The 12,898-nt window shown below is 39.2% G+C and overlaps 1 protein-coding gene across 1 annotated transcript in view; it reads right to left on the bottom strand.

Annotated features, from left to right (window-relative positions):
• Positions 1–12,898, bottom strand: part of DNAH14 (dynein, axonemal, heavy chain 14) — a 376,195-nt gene that overhangs the window by 209,565 nt on the left and 153,732 nt on the right. Inside the window, exon 26 of the mRNA XM_010852937.1 lies at positions 2,148–2,152. Within this exon, the coding sequence (XP_010851239.1) occupies positions 2,148–2,152 (5 nt within the window). The remainder of the gene's footprint in view (positions 1–2,147; positions 2,153–12,898) is intronic.

Below are 12,898 nucleotides of genomic sequence, written 5' to 3'. Positions count from 1 at the left end.
TTCCCCATCTATTTCCCATGAAGTGATGGGACCAGATGCCATGATCTTCGTTTTCTGAATGTTGAGCTTTAAGCCAACTTTTTCACTCTCCACTTTCACTTTCATCAAGAGGCTTTTTAGTTCCTCACATAACTTCTATTATTGGATCCATCTTTTGTCACTCTTTCCATACATACCAGAGAAGTTTTAAAAAGGCTACTGGCTTAAGTCAAATTGACCTGGCATTTAATGGAGGGAGATATTTCATGAGGTCCATAGGTTTCTGGCCTGTAATTAAGTGAATTGTGATTCCACTCACTAAGATATTATATCTATTGAAGGAATAGCATGCTGTAGGTGAAGGGACACAATGGATTCATTTGGGATATACTGAATTTGAAGTGCTTAAGAAATACATGGGCTTTCCAGGTGGCACTAGGGGTAAAGAACCTGCCTGCGAATGCAGGAGTCATAAAGATGTGGGTTTTAACCCTGGGTTGGGAAGATCCCCTGGAGGAAGGCATGGCGACCCACTCCAGTATTCCTGCCTGGATAATCCCCATGGACAGAGGAGCCCGGCAGCCTACAGTCCATGGGGTTACAAAGAGTCAGACAAGACTGAAGCTACTTAGCACTCTCAAGAAATACACAAGAGGAGCTATGAAGAAATAAATATTAGAATAATTAGCATAGAGGTAATACATAGAATGGTGAGATTTTTTTTCTTTCCAGGGCAAGATAAGTGTACCCACATGGGAAACTTGATGTATCAGTTAGTGTTTTGGCAGCATGCAACAGAAACTAATTCTGACTTCCCGAAAGCATCTTGTAAACCTCTAATAGCAGATTAGCTGGAGGTGAGAGCTGAGGCTTAGGAACTGGGCAGAAGCAAGAATCTAGGCCAGGCATCAGGAACCATAGTCATGGTCATGCCACAGAAGAGTCTGATCAAAAGTCACTGTGCTGTCACACCTGAGGTATTTATTCAAGATTCACAGCCTCAGGAGAGAGCAACCAGTGGGCTGAGACCCTCTCCGAGGCTGCCTCAATGTAGGTTGAGGGAAGGTTTGGATATGGTAAGTCGGACTATGAACTAGATTTTATCTATTTATTTAGCTAAACAAAGAGGACTTCTCAACCACTATAGTTTGATTAAATCTATATTGAAATTCTCTTAGTGGCTACTGCATGTAAACATTTTATTATCCCAACAGGTGTCCACTCAGAGATAGTTCCTAGTTATGTTACATATGTAGAAGTGTTTACAAGAGGAAGGGAAGTTGTAAATTTCATACCAGGATGGGAAATTTGCAGTAAGTAAGGCAGACAAGGGAAAACAAAAATATGTTCAGTAAGTGAAGTTGAAATCTATCATAAAATATTTTTGGAAACAGATTACTGACTGCTTCTAATTATTAAGCATGTTTGGAAGACCAGGTGTTTGGGAAAGATCCTTTCTTAGTACAGCAGATTTGATTATTTCAGTGCCTGGTAAACTGCAGAAATGTGCATATTGATTAATTATAATTTTGTTGTCTTCATAAACAACAGCTTAAATAAGTCCTTGACTTAAGATCTGAGAGCACTTTATTAATATTCAGGCAAATGAATGACAAAGGAGACCAATCAGATAATCAGAATTTGTGTCCATTATCCCAGGTTATTTTAATAAAGACTTGAAAATTAGGGTGGGTCAAGGAAAAGTAAAAAAATGTAATGTTATTTTAAAACTTAACAGAGAACTTCAAGGCCAAGTGTACTTTCAAAATACTTGGTAATAGTAACTCATGGCAATATGGTTTTTACTTTCATTACTCCAGAAAAATTGCTATCTCTGAGGTTCATGTTGACCCTAATAACTGACAGACATAATGGAGTTTTCAGACCTTTCTAGAGCATTTAAAAATGATTACCACTCACTTTTTCTAGAGAAAAATCAAACAAAAAAAACGTCCCTCTCTCCTCCCTTAGCTTCCATAACAAATCTCATAATTTCTCTTCTTTTTCTTTTTTCCCCTTCTTTTTTTTTCTACCCATGTGCTAATCCCCAGAACCTGTGAATATGTCACCTTATGATGGGAACAGTTGATTAAGACCTTGTGACAGGGAAGTTCTAGATTTTCTGAGTGGGGCCAGTGTAATCATGTGTATCCTTAAAATTGGAGAACTTTCTCTGCTTCTACACAGAGGGAGATAAACTACCGAAGAATGGTCAAAGAGAGGTGACGCTGGTAGCTCTGAAGATAAAGGAAGGGGCTATGAATCAAAGAATTCCAGAAGATGGAAAAAAGACAAAGAAATGGATAAAGGAATACAGCCCTGCTGATACCCTGATTTCTGCCCAGTAAGTAAGACCTGTTTTGCCCAGTGATCCACTGGAGAAGGGAATGGAAAAACCACTTCAATAGTCTTGCCTCAAGAACTCCATAAACAGTATGAAAGGAAAAGAGATATGACACTCCATGGAAGATGTACCCCCCCGCCAACTCCCAGGTTGGAAAGTGTCCAATACGTTAATGGGGAAGGGCAGAGAAATAGCTTCAGAAAGAATGAAGAGGCTGGGCAAAGCACAAATGACACTCAGTTGTGCTTGTGTCTGGTGGCGAAAGTAAAGTCTGATGCTGTAAAGAACAATATTGCATAGGGACCTGGAATGTTAGGTTCATAAGTCAAGGTAGATTGGACATGGTCAAGCAGGAGATGGCAAGAGTAAACATCAACATTTTAGGAATCAGTGAACCAAAATGGACCTGAATGGGAGAATTTAATTCAGATAACCATTATACATACTACTGTGGGCAAAAATCCCTTAGAAGAAATGGAGTAGCCCTCATAGCCAACAAAAGAACCTGAAATGCAGTACTTGGGTACAAACTCAAAAATGACAGATGATCTCGAATTGTTTCCTAGACAAACTATTCAACATCAGTAATCCAAGTCTATGCCCCAACCACTAATACCAAAGAAGCCAAATGATTCTATGAATTAATATCAAAATAAAAAGATGTCCTTTTCATCATTGGGGATGGGAATGCAAAAGTAGGAAGTCAAGAGATACCTGAAGTAACAGGAAATTTTGGCCTTGGACTACAAAATGAAGCAGGGCAAAGGTTAACAGAGTTTTGCCAAGAGCACACAGTAGTCATAACAAACACCCTCTTCCAACAACACAGGAGACGACTCTACATATGGACATCACCAGATGGTCAATACTGAAATCAGATTGATTATATTCTTTGCAGCCCAAGGTGGAGAAGCTATATACAGTCAGCAAAAACAAGACTGGGAGCTGACTGTGGCTCAGATCATGAGCTCCTTATTGCAAAATTCAGGCTTAAACTGAAGAAAGTAGTGAAAGCAACTAGACCATTCAGGTATGACCTAAATCAAATCTCCTATGATTATACAGTGGAAATGACAGATAGATTCAAGGGATTAGATCTGATAGACAGAGTGCCTGAAGAACTATGGACAGAGAATCATAATACTGTACAGGAGGTGGTGACCAAAAATATCCCCAATACAAAGAAATGCAAGAAGACAAAGTGATTTTCTGAGGAGACTGGGGAAATAGCTGAGAAAAGAAGAGAAAGAAAAGGCAAAGGAGAAAGGGAAAAATATTCCCAACTGAATGCAGAGGTCCAGAGAATAGCAAGCCTTATGTGAATAATGCAAAAAAATAGAGGAAAACAATAGAATGGGAAAGACTAGAGATCACTTAAGAAAATTAGAGATACTAAGGGAACATTTCATGCAAGGATGGGCGCAATAAAGGACGGAAATGGCAAGGACTTAATAGAAGCAGAAGAGGTGGCAAGAATACACAGATGAACCATACAAAAAAATAGTATAATGTGGTCACTCACCTATAGCCAGACATCCTGGAGCGTGAAGTCAAGTGGGCCTTAGGAAGCATTCCTATGAACAAAGCTAGTGGAGGTGATCCAATTCCAGTTGAGCTATTTCAAATTCTTAAAGATGATGTTGTGAAAGTGCTGCACTCAATATGCCAGCAAATTTGGAAAACTCAGCAGTGGCCACAGGACTGGAAAAGGTCAGTTTTCATTCCCGTTCCTAACAAGGGCAATGCCAAATGATATTCAAACTCCCATACATCTATGCTCATTTCATATGCTAGCAAGATAATGCTCAAAATCCTTCAAGCTAGGCTTCAGTACATAAACTGAAAACTTCCAGTTGTACAATCTAGGTTTAGAAGAGGCAGAAGAACCAAAGATCAAATTGCCAACATTTGCTTGATTGTGTAAAAAGCAAGGGAATTCCTAAAAAACATATACTTCTGCTTCATTGACTATACTAAAGTCTGACTGTGTGGATCACAATAAACTGTGGAAAGTTCTTAAAGAGATGGGAATACCAGACCACCTTCCCTGTCTCCTGAGAAACCTGTATGCGGGTCAAGAAGCAACAGTTAGAACCAGCCATGGAACAACAGACTGGTTCAAAATTGGAAAAGGAGTACATCAAGGCTGTATATTGTCACCCTGCTTATTTAACTTATATGCAGAGTACATCACGCAAAATGCCAGGCTGGACGAATCACAAGCTGGAATCAAGCTTGACACGAGAAATATGAAGAACCTCAAATAAACAGATGATACCATTCTAATGGCAGAAACTGAAGAGGAACTAAAGAGCCTCTTGATGAAGGTGAAGGAGGAGGGTGAAAAGCTGGCTTAAAACTCAACATTCAAAAAACTAAGATCATGGCATACAGTCCCATCACTTCATGGCAAATTGAAAGGAAAAAAGTGGAAAGAATGACAGATTTTATTTTCTTGGGCTCCAAAATCGCTGCAGTTGGCGACTGCAGCCATGAAATTAAAAGATGCTTGCTCCTTGGAAGAAAAGCTATGATCAAACTAGACAGTGTATTAAAAAGCAGAGACATCACTCTGCTGACAAAGGTATGAATAGTCAAAGCTATGGTTTTTCCAGTAGTCATGTATGGATGTGAGAGTTGGACCATAAAGAAGGCTAAGCACTGAAGACTCGATGCTTTTGAACTGTGATGCTGGAGAACACTCTTCAGAGTCTCTTGGACTGCAAGGAAATCAAACCAGTCAATCCTAAAGGAAATCAACACTGACTATTCACTGGAAGTACTGATGCTGAAGTTGAAGCTCCAATATTTTGGCCATCTGATGCAAAGAGCCAACTCACTGGAGAAGACTCTAATGCTGTGAAAGATTGAGGGTAGGAGGAGAAGGGGACAACAGAGGATGTGATGGTTGGATAGCATCACTTGCTCAATGGACAAGTTTGAGCAAACTTGGGGAGATAGTGGAGGACTGAGGAGTCTAGTGGACTCCAGTCCATGGGGTCACAAAGATTCAGACATGACTGAACAAACAACAAAATAATTCACGAGTTACATTCCTTCAACATTTTATCCTGAACATTTCTAAAAGCATGGACAAGTTGAAGACATTATAAAATGAATACCCATATACCTATCACTATGTTCCTTAATAAACGTTAATATTTACTTTGTCAGGTGTCTGTCCATCAAGTCAACCATCTCTCCATTTTATTTTTTGATGCAGTTCAGAGTTACATATATCAGTAACCTTCATAATGGTTTATTTCTAAATCTTTGTTTTCTGGGCATGTAGTTACAGATTAAATACTGATACATCAAAGAAGTATTTACTTACCACAGTCAGTACCACTTGTCCTGGATGAGACAGCACCCATAGGGAAAACTGTTGGTAGTACCAGTCATCAACTCCTTGACTTATAAATCTATAAGCAAAAAAAAAATTTATAATATTTATATTTAATCACTGATTGTGGCCATTTAATGATTAAGCATAAGATAACACAGGAATTTTCCTTTAGGCTCTCTGAGTTTTCTGTTCTAATTTAGGTATATAAATAACAAAGCAGAGATAATAGAGCTTTAATTCATGCATAATGTATATTCCTTAAATTCCTCTTTAACATCATCTGCACATTTCCAATAAAACCATTGAGTTTCTGGGATGGTGTGCATGTGTGGTAAGTTGCTTCAGTCTGACTCTTTGTGACTCTATGGACCATAGCCCACCAGGCTCCTCTGTCCATATGATTCTCCAGGCAAGAATATGGACTGGGTTGCAATGCCCTCCTCCAGAGGATGTTCCTGACCCAGGGATCTAACCTGTGCCTCGTGTCTACCTGCATTTGCAGGCAGGTTCTTTACCACTAGTGCCACCTGGGACTATATTAAACTAGGAGATGACACCTATTAGCTTTGAATTTCTAATACTATCAATGGTAAAAACAGTATTTGAAATAATTTCAACAAAGTTGAATATTGGACTGAAATGATCAGGTGATTTTTAACAGTAAAGCCCTACATTTAACTTTAAAAAGTAATTATAATTTAACTTTTAAAAGTAATGAAGAGGGGAGGGTGGTCCTAAGATGGTGGAGGAATAAGACAGGGAGAACAATTTCTCCCCCACAAATTCATCAAAAGATCATTTGAATGCTGAGCAACTTCCACAAAACAACTTTCTGAATGCTGGCAAAGGACACCAGGCACCCAGAAAGGCAACCATTCTCTTCAAAAGGAGGTAGGACAAAATATAAAAGACAAAAAGAGAGACAAAAGAGTTAGGGATGGAGACCTGTCCTGGGGAGGGAGTCATGAAGGAGGAGAAGTTTCCAAATAGCAGGACACCCTCTCATCGGTGGGTCTGTGGGGAGTTTTGGAATCTCAGAGGGCAACATAACTGGGAGAGAAAAAAAAACCCACAGAATAGGTGCCTAACTGCAACTGACAGCGGAGAAGTAGCCCAGACGCCTGTGTACGCCACCAGCTAGCGGGGGCTGGACAAGAAGGAGCAGGTTGCATGCTTAGGGTAAGGACCAGACCTGAATGCCCTGGGGACAATCTGAGGGAGCTAACATGAGATAGCAACCCAAACTGTGGGATAGCCAGAGAGAGAAAAAAAAATGAGAGAACCTTCCTGCGTAAAGCTCTAACATAAGGTGCAGCCTGGCCTGCTCACAGAATAAAGGATTGAATGAATACCAAAGGAGACCTAGCTGGCTGCGGACCGGTCCCTTCCCCCACCAGAAGCAGAGAGGCAGGTGAGTGACAGCCAGAGCCAGAAGGCAAGGGGCAATCTCTGCCCCAGAGACGGCGTACTCCACCAAACTGTGAGCAGGCTCCCAGTTGCTAACCAAGTCTTCCTGGGATCCTGGACGGTTGACATCTGCCAGGAGGGTTGCAGCCTGAGACCAGCTCCCCAGAGGAGACACACAGCACACCTGAGACAGCGCTCTCGTGGCGCACTTGGGAAACTGAGATGCTACGACACCACCTGGGACAGTGCGCTTGCCAAGAACCTGGTCGCCTGAGCTGCTTGTGAAGGGCACAGAACACACGTCCAACCAAGTCTGTGCATTTGCGGAGTACCCGAGAACATGAACCTGAGCAGCTTAGACCTGGGAAGTGCATAAAATGCAGGGCCTGCTTTGGACAGTATCCCAGCAGAGCCTGAGCAGTGTAGACTGGGAAAGCACACACCACTGTGAGCTGGAGCAAACCCAGTGTGGTCCATACACTGGGAGCACTCCCCACACACACCAGTGATATTTGTTTGCAGTGTTCCTCCCTCCCCACAATACAACTGAACAAGTGAGCCTAAATAAGTGACCACCTTTTCCCCCTTATGTCAGGGCAGAAATTAGACACTGAAGAGACTTGCAAACAGAGGAAACCAAAATAAACAAAGAAGGGGGAACCACTCTGGAAGGGACAGGTGCAACGTATTAAAACCCTGTAGTTAACATTGACTAAGCATTGGAAGGGGTCTTCTCTATAGACCTTAAGAAGAAGTATAAGCTGGAACAAGGAACTATCTGAAACTGAACTGACCCCATACTGCCCTCAACAGCTCCAGAGAAATTGCTAGATATATTTTTACTATTATCATTTTTTAATTTTAAAGTTCTTTATCACTCCTTTAATTTTCATTTTTCTAACCTACTATTACCTTGCAAAAAAAGACCCTATTTTTAAAGTAAATTTCATATATATATATATTTTTATAATTTTTGTGATTGATTTTGTTTTGCATTTTTAATATTATACTACTGAGAGTCTAATTTCTACTCTAGATTTTTAATCTTTGCTTTTTGGTATTTGTTAACCATTTTGTACCTTTAAGAATCTAATCTTCAGTACCCATTTTTACTTAGGGGTGTGATTAGTGGCTTGATTGCCTTCTCCCCTTTTGACTCTCCCCTTTCTCCCCCAGGTCACCTGTTATCTCTTCCCTTCCCCTTCTCTTCTCTACTTAAATTTATGAATCTCTCTGGGTGTTCTGGGCTGTGGAGAACACTTAGGGAACTGATTACTGCCTACACTGGTCTCTCCCCTTTTGACTCCCCCTCTTTTCCTCCTGGTCACCCCTATCTCCCTCCTCCTTCTTCTCTGTGTAACTCTGTGAGCCTCTCTGGGTGTTCCAGACTGTGGAGAGCATAGGGAACTGATTACTGGCTAGATTGGTCTCTCTCCTTTTGACACCCCTCTTCTCTTCCTGGTCACCCCATCTCCCTCCTCCATCTTCTCTTCTTCATGTAACTCTGTGAACCTCTCTGGGTGTCCCTCACTGTGGAGAATCTTTTCACCATTAACCTAGATATTTTATCATCTGTGCTGTATGGATGGAGACGTCTTGAGGCTACTGTAAGAATAAGACAGAAAGTCAGAGGCAAAAGGCTTAAATTCAAAACTTGAGAACACCAGAAAACTCCTGACTCCAGGGAACATTAATTGACAAGATCTCATCCAAAAGCCTCCATACCTACACTGAAACCAAGCTCCACCCAAGAGCCAACAAGTTCCAGAGTAAGACATACCACACTAATTCTCCAGCAAGGCAGGAACACAGCCCTGAGCATTAAAATACAGGTTTTCCCAAAGTCACACCAAACCCATAGACATCCCAAAACTCACTACTGGACACTTCACTGCACTCCAGAGAGAAGATATCCAGCTCCACTCACCAGAATACAGACGCAAGCTTCCCTAATCAGTAAACTTTGACAAGTCACTTGTCCAACCCCACCCACAGGGAGCAAACTCCACAACAAAGAGGAACCACAAACTTCCAGCCTACAGAAAGGCCACCCCAAACACAGCAATCTAAACAAATTGAAAAGGCAGAGAAATATTCAGCAGGTAAATGATAAATGCTCACCAAACCAAACAAAAGAGGAGGAGATAGGGAGTCTGCCTGAAAAAGAATTCAGAATAATGATAGTAAAGATGATCCAAAATTTTGAAAACAAAATGGGAGTTATAAATAGACTAGAGACAAGGATTGAGTAGATGTAAGAAATATTTAACAAGGACCTAGAAGAAATAAAAAAGAGTCAATCAATAATGAATAATGCAATAACTGAGATCAAAAGCACTCTGGAGGGAACCAGCAATAGATTAACTGAGGCAGAACAGAGTATAAGTGAGGTGAAAGACAGAATGGTGGAAATAAATGAAGTAGAGAGGAAAGAAAAAAAGGAATTAAAAGAAATGAGGACAAACTCAGAGACCTCTGGGACAAAGTTAAATGCCCCAACATTTGAATCATAGGAGTCCCAGAAGAAGACGACAAAAAGAAGGGGCATGAGAAAATACTTCAGGAGATAAGAGTTGAAAACTTCCCTAAAATGGGGAAGGAAATAGCCACTCAAGTCCAAGAAACCCAGAGAGTCCCAAACAGGATAAACCCAAGGTGAAACAGCCCCAAGACACATATTAATCAAATTAATGAAGCTCAAACACAAAGGACAAGTATTAAAAGCAGCAAGGGAAAAGCAACAAAAACACACAAGGGGATTCCCATAAGGATAACAGCTGATCTTTCAGCAGAAACTCTTCAGGCCAGAGGGGAATTGGCAGGACATACTTAAAGTGATGAAAGAGAAAAACCTATAACCCAGATTACTATACCCAGCAAGGATCTCATTCAAATATGAAGGAGAAATCAAAAGCTTTACAGACAAGCAAAAGCTGAGAGAATTCGGCACCACCAAACCAGCTCTTAAACAAATGCTAAAGGATCTTCTCTAGACAGGAAACACAGAAAAGGTTTATAAACTCGAATCCAAAACAACAAAGTAAATGGCAATGGGATCATACTTATCAATAATTACCTTAAATGTAAATGGGTTGAATGCCCAATCAAAAGACAAAGACTGGCTGAATGGATAAAAAAACAAGACCTCTATATATGTGGTACAAGAGACACACCTCAAAACAAGGGACACATACAGACTGAAAGTGAAGGGCTGGAAAAAGATATTTCATGAAAATAGAGACCAAAAGAAAGCAGGAGTAGCAATACTCATAATCAGATAAAATAGACTTTGAAATAAAGGCCATGAAAAGAGACAAAGAAGGACACTACATAATGATCAAGGGATGAATCCAAGAAGAAGATATAATGATTATAAATATATATGCACCCAATATAGGAGCACCACAGTATGTAAGGCAAATGCTAACAAGTATGAAAGGGGAAATTAACAGTAACACAATAATAGTGGGAGACTTTAATACCCCACTCACACCTATGGATAGAACAACCAAACAGAAAATTAACAAGGAAACACAAACTTTGAATGATACAATGAACCAGTTAGACCTAATTGATATCTATAGGACATTTCACCCTCAAACAATGAATTTCACCTTTTTCTCAAGTGCACATGGAACATTCTCCAGGATATATCACATAAATCTAGCCTTGGGCCATAAATCTAGCCTTGGTAAATTAAAAAAAACTGAAATCATTTCAAGCATCTTTTCTGATCACAATGCAGTAAGATTAGATGTCAACTACAGGAAAAAAACTATTGAAAATACAAACATATGGAGGCTAAACAACACACTTCTGAATAACCAACAAATCACAGAAGAAATTTTAAAAAAATCAAAATACACATAGAAACAAATGAAAATGAAAATACAACAACCCAAAACCTATGGGGTTCAGTAAAAGCAGTGCTAAGGGGAAGGTTCATAGCAATACAAGCTTACCTCAAGAAACAGGAGAAAAATCAAATAAATAACCTAACTTTGCACCTAATGCAAATAGAAAAAGAAGAAATGAAGAACCCCAGGGTTATTAGAAGGAAAGAAATCTTAAAAATTAGGGCAGAAATAAATGAAAAAGAAACAAAGGAGACTATAGCAATAACCAACAAAACTAAAAGCTGGTTCTTTGAGAAGATAAATAAAATAGACAAACTATCAGCCAGACTCATCAAGAAAAAAAGGGAGAAGAATCAAATCAACAAAATTAGAAATGAAAATGGAGAAATCATAACAGACAACACAGAAATACAAAGGATCATAAGAGACTACTATCAGCAACTATATACCAATAAAATGGACAACTTGGAAGAAATGGACTAATTCTTGGAAAAGTATAACCTTCCAAAACTGAACCAGGAGGAAACAGAAAATCTTAACAGATCCATCACAAGCATGGAAATCGAAACTATAATCAAAAATCTTCCAAACAAAAGCCCAAGACCAGACAGCTTCACAGGTGAATTCTACCAAAAATTTAGAGAAGAACTAACACCTGTCCTACTCAAACTCTTTCAGAAAACTGCAGAGGAAGGTAAACTCCCAAACTCATTCTTTGAGGCCACCATCACCCTAATACCAAAACCAAAACCAGACAAAGATGCCACCAAAAAAAAAAAAAGAAAACTACAGGCCAATATCACTGATGAACATAGATGCAAAAATCCTCAACAAAATTCTAGCAAACAGAATCCAACAACATAGTAAAAAAATCATACATCATGACCAAGTGGGGTTTATCCCAGGGATGCAAGGATTCTTCAATATTTACATAATCAATTAATGTGATACATCACATTAATAAATTGAAAGATAAAAACCATATGATTATCTCAATAGATGTAGAAAGCCTTTGAAAAAATTCAACACCCATTTATGATAAAACCCTCCAGAAAGCAGGCATAGAAGGAACACACCTCAACATAATAAAAGCCATATATGATAAACCCACAGCAAGCATTATCCTCAATGGTGAAAAATTGAAAGCATTTCCCCTAAAGTCAGGAACAAGACAAGGGTGCCCACTCTCACCACTACTATTCAACATAGTTTTGGAAGTTTTAGCCACAGCAATCAAAGAAAAAGAAATAAAAGAAATCCAGATTGGAAAAGAAGTAAAACTCTCACTGCTTGCAGATGACATGATCTTCTACGTAGAAAACCCTAAAGACACCATCAGAAAATTACTAGAGTTAATCAGTGAATATAGTAAAGTTGAAGGATATAAAATTAACACAGAGAAATCCCTTGCATTCCTACACACTAATAATGAGAAAACAGAAAGGGAAACTAAAGAAACAATTCCATTCACCATTGCAACGAAAAGAATAAAATAATTAGAAATACATCTACTTAAAGTAACAAAAGATCTATATATAGAAAACTATAAAACACTGATGAAAGAAATCAGAGGACACAAATAGATGGAGAAATATACCATGTTCATGGATTGGAAGAATCAATATAGTGAAAATGAGTATACTACCCAAAGCAATCTATAGATTCAATGCAATCCCTAGCAAGCTACCAACAGTATTTTTCAGAGAAATAGAACTAATTTCACAATTTGTATGGAAATACAAAAAAACCTCGAATAGTCCAAGCAATCTTGAGAAAGAAGAATGGAACTGGAGGAATCAATCTGCCTGACTTCACACTGTACTACAAAGCTACAGTCATCCAGATAGTATGGTACTGGCACAAAGACAGAAATATAGATCAATGGAACAAAATAGAAAGCCCAGAGGTAAATCCATGCACCTATGGACACCTTGTCTTTGACAAAGGAGGCAAAAATATACAACG

The sequence above is a fragment of the Bison bison genome, unplaced genomic scaffold (genome assembly GCF_000754665.1).
Source record: "Bison bison bison isolate TAMUID 2011002044 unplaced genomic scaffold, Bison_UMD1.0 scf7180017864317, whole genome shotgun sequence".
NCBI lineage: Eukaryota > Metazoa > Chordata > Mammalia > Artiodactyla > Bovidae > Bison > Bison bison.
Note: the sequence above shows the minus strand (reverse complement) of the source record. Positions and strands in the feature narration are given on the sequence as shown.